We start from the raw sequence: 26,273 nt of genomic DNA, 5'->3' as shown, positions 1-26,273 counted from the left end.
ATTTATTAAAAAAGGGGGTGACTGTATTATTGACTGGTTGGTAAGGTTATTTAATGTATGTATGACTCATGGTGAGGTGCCTGAGGATTGGTGGAATGCGTGCATAGTGCCATTGTACAAAGGCAAAGGGGATAAGAGTGAGTGCTCAAATTACACCCTCTTCTGCTCTCTCAACCACACTCTTTTTATTTCCACACATCTCTCTCACCCTTACATTACTTACTCGATCAAACCACCTCACACCACATATTGTCCTCAAACATCTCATTTCCAGCACATCCACCCTCCTGCGCACAACTCTATCCATAGCCCACGCCTCGCAACCATACAACATTGTTGGAACCACTATTCCTTCAAACATACCCATTTTTGTTTTCTGAGATAATGTTCTCGACTTCCAAACATTCTTCAAGGCTCCCAGAATTTTCGCCCCCTCCCCCACCCTATGATTCACTTCCGCTTCCATGGTTCCATCTGCTGCCAGATCCACTCCCAGATATCTAAAACACTTCACTTCCTCCAGCTTTTCTCCATTCAAACTTACCTCCCAATTGACTTGACCCTCAACCCTACTGTATCTAATAACCTTGCTCTTATTCACATTTACTCTTAACTTTCTTCTTTCACACACTTTACCAAACTCAGTCACCAGCTTCTTCAAACCTTTAAACATACCCATAATAATAATAATAATAATAATAATAATAATAATAATAATAATAAAAAACAATAATATTTTCTTTTATTATACTTAGTCGTTGTCTCCCGCATTAGCAAGGTAGCACAAGGAAACATGTGAAAGAATGGCCCCAACACACCCACATCCACATGTATATACATAAACGCCCACACACACACATATAAATACATATACACTGCAACATATACATACATAAACATAGACATATACATATATATACACATGTACATATTCATACTTGCTGCCTTCATCCATTCCTGTTGCCACCCTACCACACATGAAATGGCATCCCCCTCACCCCGCATGCATGCGAGGTAGCTCTAGGAAAAGACAACAAAGGCCACATTCGTTCAAACTCAGTCTACAGCTGTCGTGTAATGCACCCAAAAGACAGATCCCTTTACACATCCAGGCCCCACAAAACTTTCCATGGTTTACCCCAGATGCTTCACATGCCCTAGTTCAATTCATTGACAGCATCTCAACCCCGGTATACCATACCATTCCAATTCACTCTATTCCTTGCATGCCTTTCACCCTCCTGTATATTCAGGCCCCGGTCACACAAAATCTTTTTTACTCCATCCTTCCGCCTCCAATTTGGTCTCCCACTTCTCCTTGTTCCCTCCACCTCTGACAAATATATCCTCTTTGTTAGTCTTTCCTCACTCATTCTCTCCATGTGACCAAACCATTTCAATACACTCTCTACTGCTCTCTCAACCACACTCTTTTTATTAATACACATCTCTCTTACCCTTTCATTACTTACTCGATCAAACTACCTCACACCACATATTGTCCTTAAACATTTCATTTCTAACACATCCACCCACCTCCGCACAACCCTATCTATAGCTCACGCCTTGCAACCATATAACATTGTTGGCACCACTATTCCTTCAAACATACCCATTTTTGCTCTCTGAGATAACGTTCTCACTTTCCACACATTCTTCAATGCTCCCACAATCTTCACCCCCTTCCCCATCCTGTGACTCACTTCTGCTTCATTGGTTCCATCCGCTGCTAAATCCACTCCTAGATATCTAAAACTCTTCATTTCCTCCAGTTTTTCTCCATTCAAACTTACCTCCCAATTGACTTGACCCTCAACCCTACTGTACCTAATAACCTTGCTCTTATTCACATTTACTCTCAGCTTTCTTCTTTCACACACTTTACCAAACTCAGTCACAGTCACCAGCTTCTGCAGTTTCTCACCCTAATCAGCCACTTGTGCTGTATCATAAGCAAACAACAACTGGCTCACTTCCTAAGACCTCTCATCCACAACAGACTGCACACTTACCCGCTCCAAAATTCTTGCAGTCACCTCCCTAGCCATCGCATCCATACACAAATTAAACAACCATGGAGACTTCACCCACCCCTGCAGCAAACTGACATTCACTGGGAACCAATCACTTTCCTACTCACACACATGCCTTGATAAAAACTTTTCACTGCTTCTAGCAACTTGCCTCCCTCACCATATTCTCTTAATATACCTTCCAAAGAGCTTCTCTATCAACATCATCATATGCTTTCTCCAAATCCATCTGTTTTTCTAAGTATTTCTCACATACATTTTTCAAAGCAAACACCTGATCCACACATCCTCTACCACTTCTGAAACCACATTGCTCTTCCCCAGTCTGATGCTCTGTACATGCCTTCACCCTCTCAATCAATACCCTCCCATATAATTTACCAGGAATACTCAACAAACTTATACTTCTGTAATCTGAAAACTCATCTTTATCCCCTTTGCCTTTGTACAATGGCACTATGCATGCATTCCGCCAATCCTCAGGCACTTCACCATGAATCATACATACAATGAATATCCTTACCAGCCAGTCAACAACACACTCACTCCCGTTTTTAATCAATTCCACTGCAATACCATCTAAACCTACCACCTTGCTGGCTTTCATTTTCTGCAAAGCTTTCACTACCTCTTGTCTGTTTACCAAACCATTTTCCCTGACCCTCTCAGTTCGCACACCGCCTTGACCAAAACACCCTATATCTGCCACTCTATCAAACACATTCAACAAACCTTCAAAATACTCACTCAATCTCCTTCTCACTTCATCACTACTTGTTATTACCTCCCCATTAGCCCCCTTCACCAATGTTCCCATTTGTTCTCTTGTCTTACACACTTTATTTACCTCCTTCCGAAACACTTTTCTGTTCTCCCTAAAATTTAATAACAATAACAATAATAATAATAATAATAATAATAATAATAATAATAATGATAATAATAATAATAATAATAATAATAATAATAATAACAATAATAATAATAATAATAATAATAATAATAACAATAATAATAACAATATCTTATTTATATCTATTATACTTAATCGCCGTCTCCCACGTTAACGAGGTAGCGCAAGGAAACAGATGAAAGAATTGCTAAACCCATCCGCATACACATGTACATACATAAACACCCACACACGCAAATATACACACCTATGCATTCAACATTTATTCATTTATTCATTTTGCTTTGTCGCTGTCTCCCGCAATAGCGAGGTAGCGCAAGGAAACAGACGAAAGAATGGCTCAACCCACCCACATACACATGTATATACATACAAGTCCACACACACAAATATACATACCTATACATCTCAACGTATATATATATATATATATATATATATATATATATATATATATATATATATATATATATATATATATTTTTTTTTTTCTTTTTTTTTTTATACTTTGTCGCTGTCTCCCGCGTTTGCGAGGTAGCGCAAGGAAACAGACGAAAGAAATGGCCCAACCCCCCCCCCCCCCCATACACATGTACATACACACGTCCACACACGCAAATATACATACCTACACAGCTTTCCATGGTTTACCCCAGACGCTTCACATGCCTTGCTTCAATCCACTGACAGCACGTCAACCCCTGTATACCACATGACTCCAATTCACTCTATTTCTTGCCCTCCTTTCACCCTCCTGCATGTTCAGGCCCCGATCACACAAAATCTTTTTCACTCCATCTTTCCACCTCCAATTTGGTCTCCCTCTTCTCCTCGTTCCCTCCACCTCCGACACATATATCCTCTTGGTCAATCTCTCCTCACTCATTCTCTCCATGTGCCCAAACCATTTCAAAACACCCTCTTCTGCTCTCTCAACCACGCTCTTTTTATTTCCACACATCTCTCTTACCCTTACGTTACTTACTCGATCAAACCACCTCACACCACACATTGTCCTCAAACATCTCATTTCCAGCACATCCATCCTCCTGCGCACATCTCTATCCATAGCCCACGCCTCGCAACCATACAACATTGTTGGAACCACTATTCCCTCAAACATACCCATTTTTGCTTTCCGAGATAATGTTCTCGACTTCCACACATTTTTCAAGGCTCCCAAAATTTTCGCCCCCTCCCCCACCCTATGATCCACTTCCGCTTCCATGGTTCCATCCGCTGACAGATCCACTCCCAGATATCTAAAACACTTCACTTCCTCCAGTTTTTCTCCATTCAAACTCACCTCCCAATTGACTTGACCCTCACCCCTACTGTACCTAATAACCTTGCTCTTATTCACATTTACTCTCAACTTTCTTCTTCCACACACTTTACCAAACTCAGTCACCAGCTTCTGCAGTTTCTCACATGAATCAGCCACCAGCGCTGTATCATCAGCGAACAACAACTGACTCACTTCCCAAGCTCTCTCATCCCCAACAGACTTCATACTTGCCCCTCTTTCCAGGACTCTTGCATTTACCTCCCTTACAACCCCATCCATAAACAAATTAAACAACCATGGAGACATCACACACCCCTGCCGCAAACCTACATTCACTGAGAACCAATCACTTTCCTCTCTTCCTACACGTACACATGCCTTACATCCTCGATAAAAACTTTTCACTGCTTCTAACAACTTGCCTCCCACACCATATATTCTTAATACCTTCCACAGAGCATCTCTATCAACTCTATCATATGCCTTCTCCAGATCCATAAATGCTACATACAAATCCATTTGCTTTTCTAAGTATTTCTCACATACATTCTTCAAAGCAAACACCTGATCCACACATCCTCTACCACTTCTGAAACCGCACTGCTCTTCCCCAATCTGATGCTCTGTACATGCCTTCACCCTCTCAATCAATACCCTCCCATATAATTTACCAGGAATACTCAACAAACTTATACCTCTGTAATTTGAGCACTCACTCTTATCCCCTTTGCCTTTGTACAATGGCACTATGCACGCATTCCGCCAATCCTCAGGCACCTCACCATGAGTCATACATACATTAAATAACCTCACCAACCAGTCAACAATACAGTCACCCCCTTTCTTAATAAATTCCACTGCAATACCATCCAAACCTGCTTTGTCGCTGTCTCCCGCGTTTGCGAGGTAGCGCAAGGAAACAGACGAAAGAAATGGCCCAACCCACCCCCATACACATGCCTTGATTCAATCCACTGACAGCACGTCAACCCCGGTATACCACATCGCTCCAATTCACTCTATTCTTTGCCCTCCTTTCACCCTCCTGCATGTTCAGGCCCCGATCACACAAAATCTTTTTCACTCCATCTTTCCACCTCCAATTTGGTCTCCCTCTTCTCCTCGTTCCCTCCACCTCCGACACATATATCCTCTTGGTCAATCTTTCCTCACTCATTCTCTCCATGTGACCAAACCATTTCAAAACACCCTCTTCTGCTCTCTCAACCACGCTCTTTTTATTTCCACACATCTCTCTTACCCTTACGTTACTTACTCGATCAAACCACCTCACACCACACATTGTCCTCAAACATCTCATTTCCAGCACATCCATCCTCCTGCGCACAACTCTATCCATAGTCCACGCCTCGCAACCATACAACATTGTTGGAACCACTATTCCTTCAAACATACCCATTTTTGCTTTCCGAGATAATGTTCTCGACATCCACACATTCTTCAAGGCTCCCAGAATTTTCGCCCCCTCCCCCACCCTGTGATCCACTTCCACTTCCATGGTTCCATCCGCTGCCAGATCCACTCCCAGATATCTAAAACACTTCACTTCCTCCAGTTTTTCTCAATTCAAACTCACCTCCCAATTGAATTGACCCTCAACCCTACTGTACCTAATAACCTTGCTCTTATTCACATTTACTCTTAACTTTCTTCTTTCACACACTTTACCAAACTCAGTCACCAGCTTCTGCAGTTTCTCACATGAATCAGCCACCAGCGCTGTATCATCAGCGAACAACAACTGACTCACTTCCCAAGCTCTCTCATCCCCAACAGACTTCATACTTGCCCCTCTTTCCAAAACTCTTGCATTCACCTCCCTAACAACCCCATCCATAAACAAATTAAACAACCATGGAGACATCACACACCCCTGCCGCAAACCTACATTCACTGAGAACCAATCACTTTCCTCTCTTCCTACACGTACACATGCCTTACATATACATATATACATATATACACATGTACATAATTCATACTCTCTGCCTTTATTCATTCCCATCGCCACCCCGCCACACATGAAATAACAACCCCCTCCCACTACATGAGCTTGAGATAGCACTAGGAAAAGACAACAAAGGCCACATTCGTTCACACTCAGTCTCTAGTATGAATATGCTCTACCTCGCAAACGCGGGAGACAGCGACAAAGCAAAAAAAAAAAAAAAAAAAAAAATGAATATGTACATGTGTATATATGTATATGTATGTATATGCTGAATGTCATTATCACATGACATTCAACATATACATACATATACACATATACACACATACATATTCATACTTGCTGTTTTCATCCACTCCCTTCACCAACCTGCCTCACATGAAATAGCACAGGGGAGAAAGAATACTTCCCATGTATTCCCTACGTGTCATAAAAGGTGACTTAAAGGGAGGGAGTGGGGGGCTGGAAATCCTCCCCTCCAGTTTTGACTTTTCCAAAAGAAGGAACACAGAATGGAGCCACTGAGGATTTCCCTCTTAGGTTCAGTCCTCTGTTCTTAACACTACCTCCTTATTTTTACCAAATTCCCAAGACTGGTACATCAAACTCAAATCCAAATAATGTATCATTTAGTGGCCTCCTTCAACTTTACTCCCACCCTGTCTCCTTACTTACACACAACAGGCCAGTTGGAATGGATCCTCTAAAATCTTGAATTTCAGCATGCATTCACTAAGGTCTAAAGCACACTTGCGTGTGTGTAATAACCTATTTGCACAGTAAGGGGAGGGAGTTTTAAACTTGTTAGGCCCCATCTCTTGAGCATGCTCCATCATACAACTTCTTAAACTTATGCATGCTGTCTGCTTCTACAATGTCTTCATTCAATATATTCCATTCATCCACCACTCTTATATTTCTAATGGGATCCTTGCTAAATTTCATGTAATGTCCTCTGGATGTCTTAATCCTACATCTCTTGAAGAACTGTTTACTGTCAATATAATCTATTTAAAAACTTAAAGGCTGTGAGCAGGCCACCCCTCTCTTCTATCTTTCAAGATTGTCAAATTTATGGCCTTAATTATGGTACAAACTTTGGATCTCCCCTATACCTTCTCTCTTAGCTCTCAGTGCTTCTTTAAGTGAAGTTATCAAACTGGCATATTCTAGCTTTGGCCTTCAGTAAGATGTGAACAGCTTACTATATTTTTACCTATCCATGAACTAGAATATAATTCAAACATTTGTTAGCAGACAGTTTGCCTTTTAATATTCTCTTTAGGTGGGACTCTGATGACAGAATAGTGGAATCTTGATTCCTGTCTCTATTTACACACAGATTCCTGAAACTTTTCCTACTATATAATAATTGAATAAAAGCCTTCTTTCCCTGTGATCCATCTTCATTAGTCCCTTCCAAACTTTACACTTCCTCATCGGCAAACATATTCAGGTAGGAGTACATACCAACAAGAAAGTCAGGAACATATATCAAGAAATATAATGGTCTAAGAACAGAACCCTATGGCACTCTGCTGGTTACCTCCACCCACCATAAGAGAGCTCCTGTAAGATGCATCCTTTAATTACTCCCACTAAGATTATCATGTACCATGGAAAGAGTTACTTCTTTACTCCTGTCTGATGAGCACAAGCTTCTTAATCAGCCTCCCATGCAGTAAAACTTCAAATGCTTTATGGTTGTCTAAATACAACCAATCCACTCAGCCTTCCCTTTTGTCTATGACATAATCTACTCTCTAGTACAAATCTAGGAAATCAATTCCTATGACCTTCTTTCCCTAAAATGGTGCTCTTTTTAACTTAAGTAATTTCTCTTCTTTAAAAAGTCATCTATTTCTTTCTGATTATCTGTACCAGAAACTTACAGCCTACCCTTCTGACCAAAAGTTCACTCTCTTGTAAAAATCTTAGAGGTTCATTACAAATAATCTGCTTTCCCTGAAATCATGCTGTCATTCTTTTAGGTACTTTCTCCTCTGTAACATGTTATACTTTTGTTTTTTCATTACCTTTACCAGAAACTTAAAGATCACACTCAACAGGAAGACTGATCTGTAGTTCAGTGCCTCTTCCTAGTCTCCTTCCTTACAAATAGGTATGACATTTGTCCTCTTGCACACCTGTGGCACATTGCCTTTCTCCAGCTACATCTTGGACAATATTTCAAGAAGTTTGTTTAACGTACCTGCACACATCTTCAGCCCATATGGTGAAATTTGGTGATGACCTTGTGCCTTGTAAGGGTCAAGATGTTTTAGTGTTTTGGGAATGTCTTCCCTAGATATTTCAATACTTTCTTACACCTCCTCCCCAATCCATCTTCATGGTGCTGGGTCTATTGTGTTTTTCACTATGAAATGCCTTTGAATGTGTTATCCAGTTCTTATATATTACATTATTCTTTCCAATTCTTCCCCAATGTGTTCCTTAGCCTGATTAGCAGCACTTCAATTGACAATCTACTTCTAATGAACTTTTGGAAAAGTTTTGGATTTTCTCTTATCTTGTCCAAGAAATTCTTTATAAAGTTTGTTTGTTCCTCCTCCTTTATCCTGCAGTACTTGCTCCTTGTTCTCTTACAACTAACAAGTGCTAAGTGGCTGGAATGCCACTTATATCTTCAATGCACATCTTGAAGCTCCTTTGCTTTTTGATTTCTTTAAGTGGCTGGAGTGCCATCCACATCTCTAATGCACATCTTGAAGCTCCTTTCCTTTTGATTTAAGTAAATCACTCTTCTTTCTTTCTTAACATTGTCAATCATTAAGGCTAAATATATCCTTATTCCTACCCCTTCAGAGTAAATTTCACAGAATCTAATGTTGAAATGCCCTGGTTCCTGGCCACTAAAGTCTATTTCCCTATCTCTTTTACCATATCAGTTGTTTAGGTTTGCGTAGTTACCATGATTATATCTCCTCTTTAGGTCTTGTTTCATCTTTGGTCTCTTAACATTTTCACTTACCGCAAAGTCAAACTTAAGAATTACAAGATCACTGTTTCTAACTGATGTGTCATGCATACTGTTCTAAATATCCAAGCTATTTCATGTAAAGACAAGATCTAGTACATGATGGTGTACCAGTCCCATTAATCCTATAATGCTCAAAGACATGATGATACTGGAAATCTTCCAGTACAGACTGGAATTGTGTCTCCATAACTCTGTCATCAAGAGAATCCAAATTCCCCAGTCTATCCCTTTCTAATCTAGATATCCTTCTATCAGTAACTTACCATCTCTGACAAACGCATGTTTACTGCTTCATTGCTTTTACCGTATATTTGTTCTGGATCATTAAAATTCTTTGGACTAAATAATATCAACACTATGGACTTCTTTCCTACAGTGACTCTTCTTAATATGTACTGTCTACATGGACCACCTTCCACTATTTCCTAAAACTTCATAGGTAGGCCAATCCTCCTCCTGCTTTTATTCTCATTCTCTCATTCCTATCATATTCCCAGAAGGATGGAGCAAAGTAAGCTGTGCCTCCACAACAGCAAGCAGAATCAGCTACATTCCTCCTAATAGGATCCTTAGATTGCAGCTCTTCAACACTTACTACTACTTTACAAGAAAAACTTTAGAAATGTGAATTCAAAATAACCTCCATATGTTTCTCACTTGATTTTCTTGGTCAGCAGGGGTTGCACAAACCCCTTTGCTACATATCATTCAACATGTAATCACTATAATGATAAGGTACACTGTATCTCTCAGACAGATTTGTACACATTCATTTTCAATAGTTTCTAACCTAATGCATGAATTGATAATTATCTACATATTCAAAAAAAAATTGCAGAAAATAAGTGAAATAGATTGAGGCCTTACATCCTCCTGAACATTACCAATTGCATTCATTTCAAAACATTCAAATTATAATTGTTAAAATGATATGGCATGTTATATTTTTCGTGTATTTTCCGACACAGTTCCTTACACATTGTTCTTACTTTATAAATAAATTAATGATCATCTATATATCTATCAGCATATAAGAAAAAAAACTGCTATTGCAGATCAGGTGTGACACAACCCCAAGAAATTGTACAACAAAAGTAGCTGAAATATACTAGAATAATATAGTGTATGTCATCAAAATAGCTGCAGTCCTATTAAAATGAGCAAGTAAAACAATCTTTTACATCAAATAGAAAAAATCATCCGAATGCTCTGACCAAATATTTCCCTCCCTAGAAAACTCATCTTTAATACCAAAACAGTAAAACAGCAAAAAAAAATTCCTCCCACATGTAGTGAAAGAACATTATATAAGAATAATAAAACAACCAAGAAACAAGTGATACTGTCCTCAACCTACTCTGGAAGAAATAAGGGAAAGTTGCAGTGGGGGATGTATTGATAAAATTATCCTTTCAAAACACTCCCATCTATAGCTATTTTCTCTTTTATCTTTCAAGGTATGTAGACAAATATCAATTCATTCATTGGATAAGAACCTGAAGAGACCTATGTCAGAAAATATACGAAAATCATAACAGTCTCATTTTATCAATTAAACCCTGAAATGTTTTGAAGTGAACACAATCACTATCGAGTGGTAGGAGGTGCAACCTCCCTCAATTTCACCTATTATCTCCAATAATTTCATGAATATATAGTTAACTATCAATTCATGCACTAGTTAAAAACCAACAGAAAAACTTTGTACATAAAAACATATAAAAATGCAATCCAATGTATCACCTTTTCTTATGTTTCATTCAAACATTTTGAATCCAAGGGGTGCATGAGCTAAATAAGAATTCCAACGAGGTAGGACAAAACCCTGAAAATAGCCAAAATATATCATAATAACACCATGTATGCCTTCAAAATTGCCTAATTTGTATTCTAATGAGCTAGAAGAATAATTTTTGATAAAAAAAAGTAGTTTCATTGCCAATTAATGAGAAAAAGTATTTTCGTCCTATTGCTCTCACCAGGTCGATCACCGAAACTTGAAAATATATCTTAATACTAAATACTCTTATGAGATGAAAAAACATCACATTTAAACATTTTCATAAAACAACCAACAAACAAATGATATAGCCCTCAACTTACCCAGGGAGACACAAAGGAAGTTGTAATGGGAGTGCATTAGTGAAGACATCTTACCTATCTCCTTTAGCTGTTTTCCTTTATATTTACCTAATTTTGAAGATGAAAATTAATTTGATCCTGTAAAAACCACCTTCTGAGGAAAATTCTGTTGAGAAATATATGAAGAATCTAACACACCACATGATGGTATGAGATTGGTGATCATTTATGGTTATGCACCTGGCCATGAGAAGAAAGATCATGAGAAGCAAGTGTTTAGGGTGCTTCTGAGTGAGTGTGTTGGCACTTCTGATGCAAGAGAACAGGTAGTGATGGGTGATTTAAATGAAAAGGTGAGTGATGTGGTAGTTGAGGGTATAGTTGGGAGGTATGGGGAATTCAGTATCATGAATGAAAATGATGAACAACTTGTGGAGTCATTTGCTGAAAAAGGATTGGTAACTGGAAATCTTAGGTTAAAAAAAGAGGGACATACACAAGTATACATATATGAGTAGGAGAGAAGTTCTGTGGGCATTACTGCATTACATATCAAGTGATAGGTGTGTAAAAGAGAGACTTTTGGATGTAAATGTGCTTTGAGAGGCAGCTGTTGGGATGTCTGATCACTATCTTCACGAGGTAAGGGTAAATATTTGTAGAGGTTTTAGGGAAAGAGAGAACTATCAAATAGAAAATAGTGAAAAAGAGCTTGGAAAAGAGACTTGTGTGAAGAAATACCATGAGAGACTGAGTGTAGAATAACAAAAGGTTAGAGAAAATGAAGCAAGGGGAGAGGGTGAGGATGGGGTATTTAGAGATGCAGTGTTGGCATGTGCAAGGGATATATGTGGCATGCGAAAGGCTGGAGATGGGGAGATTAGACAGGGTAGTGAGAGGTGGGATGAAGATGCAAAGTTGCTTGTGAAAGAGAAAAGAGAGGTGTTTGGCCAGTACTTACAGAGAAGGACTGAAAATGACTGGGGGATATATAAGAGAAAGTGACAGGAGGTCATGAGGAACATGCAGAGGTTGAAAAAGAGGGCAAGTAAGAGATGGGGTGAGTGAGTATCAGTAAACTTTAGGGAGAATAAGATGTTTTGGAAGGATGTTAATAAGGTACACCACTAAATTTCTGGCAACTGATGGTTCAGCATTTCCTTTAGTGCGGAACAAAATTATTTTTTAGGGAACTTGAAATGAAATTACCATGGCCATCAGACTAGATTACTGGGCGGCCACGGATGGCATTACGTGTAGGGCACGGGTATTTACATTCTTTACACCGCACTTGATGGTGGTGATACCACAACTGTGAGATTCTTAGCTTATTTTGCTTAAATTTAACCCTAGCTATGGCTTCTAAGACATATGAGAGTGTCAGTCGTGGTGTCAAACGTAAACACCAGTCCATATCGATCCAAGATAAAGTAACACTGTTGAAAAAAACGGACCATGGTGTTTTGGTGCATAAGCAGTGTGACATCTACAGTATTAGTTCATCAACTGTTTATGACATAAAGAAGCAAAGGGAGAAAATATTGAAATTATATACAGACAGTGATTCCAAGAAGCAAATGATGATTAGAAAAACTATGAAAGATGGCAAGAGTACTGAGCACAATCGAGTGATGATGGAATGGTTTCAACAGTGTTGGAGTGGACTTGTCAGGCAACATGGTAGAGGACCAGGTTAAGTTGTTCCATAAAGAACTCAAATTACAAAATGAGTGTGACTAGTGAAGGATGGCTTCAAAGATTCAAGAAGCGTCACGGGATTTCCATGAATAAAGTGTACAAACCACGAAGAAGCTGCCGAGTATGTGGATGAATTTGCAAAACTTGTAGCTGATGAGCAACTCAGTCCTGAGCAGGTGCGTAATGCAAATTAAACTACATTATTCTGGCGATGCACACCTAGGAAAAACACTAACAACAGAAAACGATGAAGACCCCACAGGATTCATACAATCTAAAGACAAACTTACCTACCATCTTAGGGTGCTCAAACATTTAATATTTGTTTAATCTAAACTTCTAGCAGTCCATGTTATACTTTAGACACATAGGAGATGCATAATTAGTGGGTTAATGGTGTGTTCATATATCATTATTACGTGACCACGGTTGGTCCAGCAAAATGGTTAATCCATTAAGGCTTTGGAACCAAGAATTCTGGAAAATTGGTGGTGTACCTGTAATGCACAAAATACAAGAAAAAAAAAAGGAACATTAGTGAAGGGGCATAAGTGGAAGTGGTAACAGGTAGGGATGAAGTGATGACGAGATGGAGTGAGTATTTTGAATGTCTGCTTAATGTGTTTGATAACAGAGCAGCATATGTAGGGTGCTTGGGCTGGGAAGGTATGGGAAGTGAAAGTCATGAAGAGTGGTTTGGTGAAGAGAGAAGAAGTGGTGAAAGCCTTACATAGGATACAATGTGGCAAGGCAGCAGAAGTGGTGGGTACTGATGATGAATTTATAGAGAAAGGGGGTGCATGTGTTACTGACTGGATATTAAGGTATTTCAGTCAATGCATGGATCATGGTGAGGTGCCTGACAATTGGCAGAATGCATGTACAGTGCCACTGTATAAAGGCAAGAGGGATAAAGGCAAGTGATCAAACTACATAGGTATAAGTTTGTTGAGTGCACCAGTTAAGTTGTATGGTAAGGTAGTGATTCAGAAAGTGAGGGCATGTACTGAGCATTTGATTGGGGAGGTACAGTGTGGTTTTAGATGTGGTAAAGGATGTGTGGATTAGGTGCTTGTGTTTGCTTTGAAGAATGTGTGTTAGAAATACTCAGGGTAAGATGGATTTTTTTTTTTTTTTTGCTTTGTTGCTGTCTCCCGCGTTTGCGAGGTAGCGCAAGGAAACAGACGAAAGAAATGGCCCAACCCACCCCCATACACATGTATATACATACGTCCACACACGCAAATATACATACCTACACAGCTTTCCATGGTTAACCCCAGACTCTTCACATGCCCTGATTCAATCCACTGACAGCACGTCAACCCCAGTATACCACATCGATCCAATTCACTCTATTCCTTGTCCTCCTTTCACCCTCCTGCATGTTCAGGCCCCGATCACACAAAATCTTTTTCACTCCATCTTTCCACCTCCAATTTGGTCTCCCACTTCTCCTCGTTCCCTCCACCTCCGACACATATATCCTCTTGGTCAATCTTTCCTCACTCATTCTCTCCATGTGCCCAAACCATTTCAAAACACCCTCTTCTGCTCTCAACCACACTCTTTTTATTTCCACACATCTCTCTCACCCTTACGTTACTTACTCGATCAAACCACCTCACACCACACATTGTCCTCAAACATCTCATTTCCAGCACATCTCTATCCATAGCCCATGCCTCGCAACCATACAACATTGTTGGAACCACTATTCCTTCAAACATACCCATTTTTGCTTTCCGAGATAATGTTTTCGACTTCCACACATTCTTCAAGGCTCCCAGAATTTTCGCCCCCTCCCCCACCCTATGATCCACTTCCGCTTCCATGGTTCCATCCGCTGACAGATCCACTCGCAGATATCTAAAACACTTTACTTCCTCCAGTTTTTCTCCATTCAAACTTACCTCCCAATTGACTTGACCCTCAACCCTACTGTACCTAATAACCTTGCTCTTATTCACATTTACTCTTAACTTTTTTCTTTCACACACTTTACCAAACTCAGTCACCAGCTTCTGCAGTTTCTCACATGAATCAGCCACCAGCGCTGTATCATCAGCGAACAACAACTGACTCACTTCCCAAGCTCTCTCATCCCCAACAGACTTCATACTTGCCCCTCTTTCCAAAACTCTTGCATTCACCTCCCTAACAACCCCATCCATAAACAAATTAAACAACCATGGAGACATCGCACACCCCTGCCGCAAACCTACATTCACTGAGAACCAATCACTTTCCTCTCTTCCTACACAAACACATGCCTTACATCCTCGATAAAAACTTTTCACTGCTTCTAACAACTTGCCTCCCACACCATATATTCTTAATACCTTCCACAGAGCATCTCTATCAACTCTATCATATGCCTTCTCCAGATCCATAAATGCTACATACAAATCCATTTGCTTTTCTAAGTATTTCTCACATACATTCTTCAAAGCAAACACCTGATCCACACATCCTCTACCACTTCTGAAACCACACTGCTCTTCCCCAATCTCATGCTCTGTACATGCCTTCACCCTCTCAATCAATACCCTCCCATATAATTTACCAGGAATACTCAATAAACTTATACCTCTGTAATTTGAGCACTCACTCTTATCCCCTTTGCCTTTGTACAATGGCACTATGCAATCATTCCCCCAATCCTCAGGCACCTCACCATGAGTCATACATACATTAAATAACCTTACCAACCAGTCAATAATACAGTCACCCCCTTTTTTAATAAATTCCACTGCAATACCATCCAAACCTGCTGCCTTGCCGGCTCTCATCTTCCGCAAAGCTTTTACTACCTCTTCTCTGTTTACCAAATCATTTTCCCTAACCCTCTCACTTTGCACACTACCTCAACCAAAACACCCTATATCTGCCACTCTATCATCAAACACACTCAACAAACCTTCAAAATACTCACTCCATCTCCTTCTCACATCACCACTACTTGTTATCACCTCCCCATTTGCACCCTTCACTGAAGTTCCCATTTGCTCCCTTGTCTTACGCACTTTATTTACCTCCTTCCAGAACATCTTTTTATTCTCCCTAAAATTTAATGATACTCTCTCACCCCAACTCTCATTTGCCCTCTTTTTCACCTCTTGCACCTTTCTCTTGACCTCCTGTCTCTTTCTTTTATACATCTCCCACTCAATTGCATTTTTTCCCTGCAAAAATCGTCCAAATGCCTCTCTCTTTTCTTTCACTAATAATCTTACTTCTTCATCCCACCACTCACTACCTTTTCTAATCAACCCACCTCCCACTCTTCTCATGCCACAAGCATCTTTTGCACAATCCATCAATGATTCCCTAAATACATCCCATTCCTCCCCCACTCCCCTTACTTCCATTGTTCTCACCTTTTTCCATTCTGTACTCAGTCTCTCCTGGTACTTCCTCACACAAGTCTCCTTCCCAAGCTCACTTACTCTCACCACTCTCTTCACCCCAACATTCACTCTTCTTTTCTGAAAACCCATACAAATCTTCACTTTAGCCTCCACAAGATAATGATCAGACATCCCTCCAGTTGCACCTCTCAGCACATTAACATCCTAAAGTCTCTCTTTCGTGCGCCTGTCAATTAACACGTAATCCAATAACGCTCTCTGGCCATCTCTCCTACTTACATACGTATACTTATGTATATCTCGCTTTTAAACCAGGTATTCCCAATCGCCAGTCCTTTTTCAGCACATAAATCTACAAGCTCTTCACCATTTCCATTTACAACACTGAACACCCCATGTATACCAATTATTTCCTCAACTGCCACATCACTCACCTTTGCATTCAAATCACCCATCACTATAACCCGGTCTCGTGCATCAAAACCACTAACACACTCATTCAGCTGCTCCCAAAACACTTGCCTCTCATGATCTTTCTTCTCATGCCCAGGTGCATATGCACCAATAATCACCCATCTCTCTCCATCAACTTTCAGTTTTACCCATATTAATCGAGAATTTACTTTCTTACATTCTATCACATACTCCCACAACTCCTGTTTCAGGAGTACTGGATTTGTATGTGGCATTTATGGATCTGGGGAAAGCATATGACAGATTCAATAGAGATGCTTTGAGGAAGGACTGAAGAATATAGTGAGGGAGGAAAGCTGCTAGAAGTAGTGAGGAAATTTCACCAAGGGTATACACATGTGTACAAGCAGGAACAGGAGAGTGAATAGTTTTAAGTGAAGGTAGGTTTGCAGCAGGGTGTACAATGTTGTTTAATTTGTTTATAGATAGTATAATGAGGGAGGAAAATGTGAGTCTTGGAGACAGGTGAGTATGAAGTCTGTAGAGGATGAAAGGGCCTAAGAAGTGGGTTATTTGTTGTTTGCGGATGATACAGCACTGATGGCAGATTCAAGTGTGAAACTGCAGAAGTTGGTGACTGATTTTGGAAGGGTGCTTGAGAGGGGGAAGTTGACAACAAATGTAAATCAAAGCAGTGTTATTAGATTTAGCAGAGTTGAGGGACATATTCCATGGGATGTTGAGTTTGCATGGAAAAAATTAGAAGTGAAATGTCTTAGATACTGGGAGTTGACATCACAGTGAATGGAACCATGGAAGTGCATCATACGGTGGGTGAGGGGGTGAAGGTTCTGGGAGCAATGACGAATGTGTGGAAAGAGAGATCATTATCTAGAACGGCAAAACTGGGTATGTTTGAAGATGCAACAGTCCCAACATGATGATAGGGATGAGCGGAATGGGCTATAGATAAGACAGAGTGGAGGAAGGTGAGTGTGTTGCAAATTAAATGTTTGAGGACAATACATAGTGGGAGGTGGTTTGATTAAGCAATGAAAAGGTAGAAGAGAGGTGGAGTAATAAAAAGTGTGATTAAAAGAGCTGAAGAGGGTGTGCTAAAGTGCTTTGGACATATGGAGAGAATGAGGTAAGAAAGGTTGACAAAGAGGATATATGTGTCACAGGTTAAGGGAACAAGGAGAAACAAGGAGAACAGGGAGACCAACTTGCAAATGGAAGGATGGACTGATAAGGATTCTGAGTTACTAGGGCCTTAACATGGAGGAGAAAGAAAGGAATGAATAGGATAGAATGATTTGGAACAATGTGGTATATATGCAGTCAATGGACTGAACCAGGGTATGTAAAGCATCTAGGGTAGACCATGGAAAGGTGTGTGGGGCCTGGTTATGAATAGGGAGCTGTGGTTTCAGTACATTACGCATGACAGCTATAGAATGGATGTGATTGGGTGCAGCCTTTCTCATCTTTTCCTGGCATATCTCGCTAATATGGGAAACAGCAGTCAAGTACATAAGAAAATATTCTATCAATTATACCTTGAATATTTTCAAACGAACATCATCACTAATGATTAGTATGAGGTAAGACCTCAATCTAATTCATCTATCTTCTATAATATTCTAAATATGTAGATAATCATCAATTTGCATACTTGGAAGAACACACTAAAGAGAACTGTGTACTAATAACATATGAAAAATAAAATTTGAAGTATCATCTTACTGATAATAAGTCAAATGTTGTGAACTGTCAGGATACACAAGCTAGGTAAGAATTCCATATTCTTGGTTCAAAAAGAACAACAACAAAAAATAGCTCACACATGCTAGAATAACACAGTGTATGCAGCTGACATTGCCATTTTAAGTTCAGATAAGTTGCTGAACAATAATATAATATAATAAAAGCCACTCAAAGAAAAAAATTATCATTTCGCCCAAATGGTCTCACCAGATTAGTTTTACTAGCATTTACTTATGTGTACACAGATTAAGTTCAGGTCTCTAGACTGAATTAGTTCTAAATTCGAGCACTGCTTAGCCTAAAGCCATTCAAATTAAGGAGGGTTTACCTGTAATCCACTACCATTTGTATATATTACTTTCAGTCTGACATTACCGTCATCTTACATTCTGACCTCTCTGTAATAATGCATACTGAAAAAAACATACCAACTTTTTTGCCTTTCATTTATTTTTCCCACTATATGTTTCAATTTGCTAATTTCCTTTCCAGCTAAAGGCAGAATCAATGACTTTCTTTACAAAGTCATGCTGCTCTGGGTCACTACCAATTATTTACATGTTCTTGGATGACTGTGCATAAAAAATAAATCAACTGACCATTGAAATTTAAATATAACTTGTGAAGACTATGTTTGTATAAATTTTGGTGGAATGCATGCAAAGTGCCACTGTACAAAGGCAAAGGGGATAAAGGTAAGTGTTCAAATTACAGAGGCATAAGTTTGTTGAGCATTCCTGGAAAATTATATGGAAGGGTACTAATTGAGAGGGTAAAGGCATGTACAGAGCATCAGATTGGGGAAAAGCAGTGTGGTTTCAGAAGTGGTGGAGGATGCGTGGATCAGGTGTTAGCTTTTTGAAGAATGTATGTGAGAAGTACTTAGAAAAACAAATGGATTTGTATGTAGCATTTTTGGATCTGGAGAAGGCATATGATATGGTGGATAGAGATACTTTGTGGAAGGTTTTAAAAGTATATGGTGTGGAAGGTAAGTTGCTAGAAACAGTGAAAAGTTTTTACCAAGGATGTAAGGCATTCGTACGAGTAGGAAGAGAGGAAAGTGACCGGTTCCCAGTGAATGTCAGTCTGCAGCAGGGGTGTGTGACGTCTCCATGGTTGTTTAATTTGTTTATGGATGGGGTGATTAGGGAGGTTAATGCAAGAGTTTTGAAGAAAGGGGTAAGTATGCAGTCTGTTCTGGATGAGAGGGCTTGGGAAGTGAATCATTTGTTGTTTGGTGATGATATTGTGCTCGTTGTTGATTCAGGTGAGAAACTGCATTAGCTGGTGACTGAGTTTGGTAAAGTGTGTAAAAGAAGAAAGTTCACAGTAAATGTGAATAAGAGTAAGGTCATTACGTTCAGTAGGGTTGAGGGACAAGTTAATTGGGAGGTAAGTTTGAATGGAGAAAAACTGGAGGAAGTGAAATATTTTAGATATCTGGGAGTGGACTTAGCAGTGGATGGAACCATGGAAGCAAAAGTGAGTCACAGGGTGGGGGAAGGGGCGAAGGTTCTGGGAGTGGTGAAGAATGTGTGGAAGGTGAGAACGTTATCTCGGAGAGCAAAAAGAGGTATGTTTCAAGGAATAGTGGTTCCAACAATGTTATATGGTTGCAAGGCATGAGCTATAGATAGGGTTGTGTGGAGGGTGGATGTGTTGGAAATTAAATGTTTGAGGATAATGTACGGTGTGAGGTGGTTTGATCGAGTAAGTAATGAAAGGGTAAGAGAGATGTGTGGTAATGAAAAGAGTGTGGTTGTGAGAGTAGAAGAGGGTGTGATAAAATGGTTTGGACACATGGAGAGAATGATTGAGGAAAGATTAACAAAGAGGATATATGTGTCAGAGGTGGAAGGAAGAAGAAGTGGGAGACCAAGCTGGAGATGGAAGGATGGCGTGAAAAAACTTTAGCAATCGAGGCCTCATCATACAGGAGGGTGAAAGCAGTGCAAGGAATAGAGTGAATTGAAATGATGTGGTATACTGGGGTCAAGGTGCTGTCTGTGGATTGAACCAGGGAATGTGAAGCGTCTGGGGTAAACCAAGGAAAAGTCTGTGGGGCCTGGATATGGAAAGGGAGCTGTGGTTTCAGTGCATTAAACATGACAGCTAGAGACTGAGTGTGAATGAATGTGGCCTTTTTTAGCTGTTCCTGGCACTACCTCGCTGAAGGAGGGAAGGGGGGGATGTTATTTCAGGTGTGACGGGGTGGCAATGGGAATGGATGAAGGCAGCAAGTATGAATATGTACATGTGCATATATGTGTATGTCCGTGCATGTATATGTTGAAATCTACTGTTAATGAAAAGGAGGGCTCAGACAATAGTTGTTCTGGCCCCTTCCATGACTTTTTCCTCTCTGATTGACCTTTCTCTTTTTCTATTCACTATACCAACATTCATGGTGTATATGTGCGTGTGTGAGCATTTATGTATATAGTTTACGTGGGTGGGTTGGGTCATTCCTCATCTGTTTCCTTGCACTACCTCGCTAATGCGGGAGACGGTGATTAAATACAATAAAAAACTGTAAAGGCAATGCATTTTAAAAAAATTGTAAAATTTCTAAACCCCCAAATATTGTAAAGAAATATGAAGCTAGGAAGTCTAGTAAATGGTTTAGTTCATCATGTTGCCTCTACATACACAGAGGTATGCAACATACTACTAAGAACTTTTTGATACATTTGTAACACTTTCTCTGCTTTAAGTAAATCTACCCAGGAAGGTACTACCATCCTGACTGAGAAACGTCACAGCAGTGCCCAGAACCATCTTATAATCGCCATGTTAGGATTGCTGGTCTTACTTTCCTTCACATCAAAATGGAACTACTGGACCAGTCCTGTCATCTTTTCCTACAAGAACCACACACCTACTCAAACTTCATTTGTTTTCTTCACACAAGTTCTCTTGCTAAGAATCTCCAGCCTTTTGTGAAATCTACTGTTAATGAAAAGGAGGGCTCAGACAATAGTTGTTCTGGCCCCTTCCATGACTTTTTCCTCTCTGATTGACCTTTCTCTTTTTCTATTCACTATACCAACATTCATGGTCTCTTCTAGTAGCCTCACTTCTATTGAACACCATCTGTCTAGTGCCATTCCTAATATCATACTTCTTTTTGAGACACAGGTGTTTAATGATGCTCATTCTCACGAGCCCCTTTTACATACCAACTGTAATCTCTTTTCATGATCCCAGTTCACAGGTGGTGCCTGTGCATACTCTAGCACCAAAATACCTGTTACACACCTCGAGGACCTTGAGTCCCTAAACTTTGATGTTATGTTGCTCAGAGTCTTTCCTCTGTTTTACCTACTGCTCTCCTCACTCTAAAAATTTTATTTCTTCAGTTATCTAAACTCCTGCTATGAGACTGTGGCACCCTCTCCACAGCAAGCACAGATTCTTTACTTATGGGATATTAACGTCCACTATCCTAACAGATGGTAGGGGGATTGAAGCATCACGTATTCCCGACTGCTGTGACCACTTTCCAAAGATTCTGAATCTGCTCTTCACCTCTAATTCATCCCTCTGTAAGTACACAGTCTCACCCCAATTGGTTCATCCGATCACAGTCTCATAAATGTGTCTACCTTAACAGCACCTCCCCCTCCAGCAGCCTCTTCTAAGCGTAAATACTAGCACCTTGATGAAGCTCCCTAGAATAACTTATGAAAATTCTTTTCCGACTTTCTCTGAGTAAGTTACTGTCTCTTACGTGTTGGTGCTTCTGTCTCCACCAAATACCAGCTGCGGTTATTGTTGTAAGAAAGGAAGCACTTATCCATCTTCCTTCAAAATGACCCTCTTTCAGTCTATGGTTCAACTGTTCCTGTTCTGAGGTCATTCAGGCAAGGTTAGGCATAACGGGTATGAAAAACTCTCCTTCCTCTATAACAGCCAGTAATCACTGCAAGTATGTTCTATATGAGGTAAAACATTCCTTATTCAAAGGAAGTGCTATGACCTCTCCTTGTCATCCAATGATAGGTCTTTCTAGTCTTTAGCTAAGGGCATCACAAACAACTGTTTCTCTACCTTTCCTTCACTTTTCCTTTCTGACAAAGCAACTCTTTTTGGTTCCCATTTCTCCTCTATCTCCACCTTAGATGACTTAAACATTCCTTCACCCCCCGATGCTCCTCTTACTAATCCTATGTCCCTCCCTCATCCTCTTCTCCGACTGTCAGAATTTTTTGTTTTCTCTGGATACAAGCAAGGCTTATGGTCTTAATGGCATCCATCCTCATGTATTGAAAGAGTGTGCCACTGAACTTGCATCTGTGCCTGCTATTCTGATCTATTTCTGTTTAAAAACCAAAAATCTTCCTTCTTCTTGGAAGCATGCATTGGTACATCCCATCCCTAAGAAGGATGACTGTTCTAACCCCTTAAACTACCAACCTGTTGCTTTGATATCCACAATTTCCAAAGTACTTGAATCCCTCCTCAACTCCCATACCCTTAGACATCTTGAATCCTGAATTCTTCTCTCCAATTACCACTATGGCTTCTGTAAGGAAAGATCCACTGGTGATATTCTGTCCTATCTTACTAATGTCAGGTCATCACCCCTGAAAGATTTTGGGAAATCTTATGTAGTGGCCTTTGTCATATCCAAATCTTTCGACAGGGTGTGGCATCATGGTCTCATCTCAAAGCTTTCCTTTTTTGGCTTCCCTCGCTCAATTTGCTCCCGCATATTTAACTTTCTCTCTAGCTGTTCTATTTCCATGGTTGTTGATGGATCAGCATTTTCTCCTTTTTATCAAGGATTTTCTCTCTTCCACATATAACTTAATGCACTCATTTGCAGATAACTCAACACTGCATTGTTCCACATCCTTCAATTCTGCTCCTTCTCCTCACACTCACACTGCATCTCGTCTTGACATAAATTCCTCATTAAACTCAGACTTGGACTGGATATCATGTAGAGGCAGGCAAAATCTGGCTAAGTTTAATGCCTCCAAGACCCAATTTCTACCCATCTATCAAAAATTCCTCACAACCTTCCTCTCTCCTTTGACAGTTCTGTAATTCCATCTCTTGACTCAATGAAAATACTTGGTATTACTGTAACATCTAATCTTTCTTTGAAAACCCACATTATGGAAAAAGCTAAGTCTACCTCTAAGAAACTGGGTGTCCTGTTCAGATGTTGAAATCTCTTTTCCTCTGAACAGTTGCTCCATTTATACATAGGATTGATCCATCATTGTATGGAGTACTGTTCTCACATCTGGGGAGGTTCTAGTTCTGCATTCTTAGTTGACAGAGCTGAGTCAAAGTCCTAGGCTAACTTCAAAATCAGACCCACTTGCCCTACACTACAATGTTGGTTTACCTTCTCTCTTCTATAAGTATTACTTTGCTTTTTGCTCCCAAAAGCTGGCTGCTTGAGTGCCCCCACCTCTATCTATACCATGCAATACTCAGCAAGCTGTTGCAGAATAAGATTACTGTGTGGCTGTTGACAACTCTGGGGTAGGCATTTTGAAAACCGTTTCTTTCCCTACACTTCAAAGCTCTGGAACTCTACCCTTTCACGTCTTTCCCAATAACTACGACCTTGCACATTTTAAAATACAGGTTTTTCACTTTCTTGAGAATTTGTAAATACTTTCCCTTGTCTCTTCTTTTTCCCTTTCATAATCCTCTCTACATTTCAATTAAGGCCAAGCCTGGATATGGACTTTTGCCCATGACTGGAGCCTACTTCTATATCTTTCATGAAATGCCTAAAAGGTGTACTAAAATTATCATACTCATCCTAAGGACATAAAATTTTTCAATAGATCATGCTCTGTAATTACAAACCATGAAACCTCAGTTTCATTCTAAGGTCAAAAAAGGGTTGGCATCGAGTCATTCACGTAGAAATGCAAAATAAATTAAGTGTTCTACAATTTATATATATAGTTGCACAATAACAGAGAAATGTGTCCATCATATAAAACAAGAAAAGATAACGATGAAAGGAAAACCATTCAAAAATCATTACTCTGCATGGGTGTTTGAACTACTACACCTTTCTTAAGGCACATTTTTCATGCAACAAGAAAAAGAATTATATTACTTACTACAAAAATCTCCCTCGTCACTATGATCAGGGCAGTCTATGGAGCCATCACAGAGGTGCTTTATGAGTATACAGTTGATATCATTCTTACATCTAAAATAATTTAATGGGCACGTGTTGCCCTTTTTACCTGAAAAAAATTGAAACACAAGTATTAAAAATCTATAGTAAAAATTAGGACAAAAATAATTTCAAAAGTATTACTTCTCTCTTAACAAAATTACAAACCATGGTGTTAACAAGAATGAAAATTAGGTTTAATCCTTCCAATATACAGGATGTCACAGAGCCATATAAGTTAGAATGGCAAAATACTGGAGAGGTCTAATACACCCAAACCAATATAGTTCAGTGATTTTACTACATGACAGCTCTAGCTGCTGTTTACCTAGACTCATGACCTTATATGAAAGGCTTCATGTCTATTTCAGTGGGCCAACCATCATCTGGTTATGAAAACTTCAAAGGACATGTTAATGTTGCTCTGGGTGTAACAGACCCAACTTGTCCATATCCATTACATATTTTGGGTGAATAATATTTCTTATACTTGTTTGCCATTTCCTGCACAAGTGAGACAGTGCCAAACAAACAAATGGCCTTATTCACTCACTTCCACACACTAGCTGACATGCACAATGCACTGAAACCACAGCCCCCCATTAACAACCCAATACCACAGACCTTTCCATGATTTCCTCTAACCACTTCATATGCCCTAGTCCAGTCCACAGACAGCACATTGCCTCCAATATACCACATTATTTCAAAGAACTCTATTTTATGCACACCATACATCCTCCTGCATATTCAAGCCCCGATCACTCAAAACCTATTCCACTCCATCCTTCTATACCTAAATCTGTTTCCCCTTTCTCCTTGTCCTCTCCACTTCTGTCAACCCTTCCTTACTCATTCTCTCCACATGTTCAAACCATTTCAGCACATCCTCTTCAGCTTTCTCACCCATTATCTTATTATCAAACCTCTCTCTTACCCTATCATTTCTGACTCCATCAACCATCCTACAGGTGTGTTGAGCACTAGAATACGCTACCGTCAGATATAGAGAATGCTCAGGCTACAAATACCTTCAAAAGTCGTTTAGACAAATATCTTATAAATTCAAGTATACTCTACAAAAAATGCGACTAATAAACTGTATAAATGACAGCAGTAACAGGGACAGTAGAAGGATAATGTGCAGCAGTGGGGAGTCAGAGATAGCTTAAAAAACTGCTGAGCAGAATTACATTTTCTTGTTAAACTTTTCTTCCTCAGACAATCCAGTTGTGGGCCAATCAGGCCTCCTGTTGCCTGTCTTTCTCATGTAAACTTATGTAAACATACCATACATTGTCCTCGATCACTTCATCTCCAACACATTTACTGTCTTCTGTAAACTCTCATCTACAGCCTAAGCTTTGCATTTATACAGAACCTTTGGGATTATTATACCCTCAAACATGCCTATCTTTGACCTAGATAGTGACCTCTTTTTCCACACATTCCCAAATATACCCAGGACCTCTGCCCTCTCAACCACCCTGTAACTCACTTTAGGTCCCATGGTTCCATTTGCTGCCATATCCACTCCCATATATGTAAAACATTCCAGTTCCTCCATGCTTTCTCCA

The 26,273-nt window shown here is 39.8% G+C and overlaps 1 protein-coding gene across 1 annotated transcript in view; it reads right to left on the bottom strand.

Moving 5' to 3' along the window:
- The window catches only part of LRP1 (LDL receptor protein 1), a 1,167,923-nt gene that overhangs the window by 953,235 nt on the left and 188,415 nt on the right, over positions 1 to 26,273 (bottom strand). Inside the window, exon 4 of the mRNA XM_071663699.1 lies at positions 24,638 to 24,766. Within this exon, the coding sequence (XP_071519800.1) occupies positions 24,638 to 24,766 (129 nt within the window). The remainder of the gene's footprint in view (positions 1 to 24,637; positions 24,767 to 26,273) is intronic.

This window comes from Panulirus ornatus, chromosome 1, assembly GCF_036320965.1.
Source record: "Panulirus ornatus isolate Po-2019 chromosome 1, ASM3632096v1, whole genome shotgun sequence".
NCBI lineage: Eukaryota > Metazoa > Arthropoda > Malacostraca > Decapoda > Palinuridae > Panulirus > Panulirus ornatus.
The sequence above is the reverse complement of the archived record's forward strand: the minus strand, read 5'-3'. Positions and strand labels throughout refer to the sequence as shown.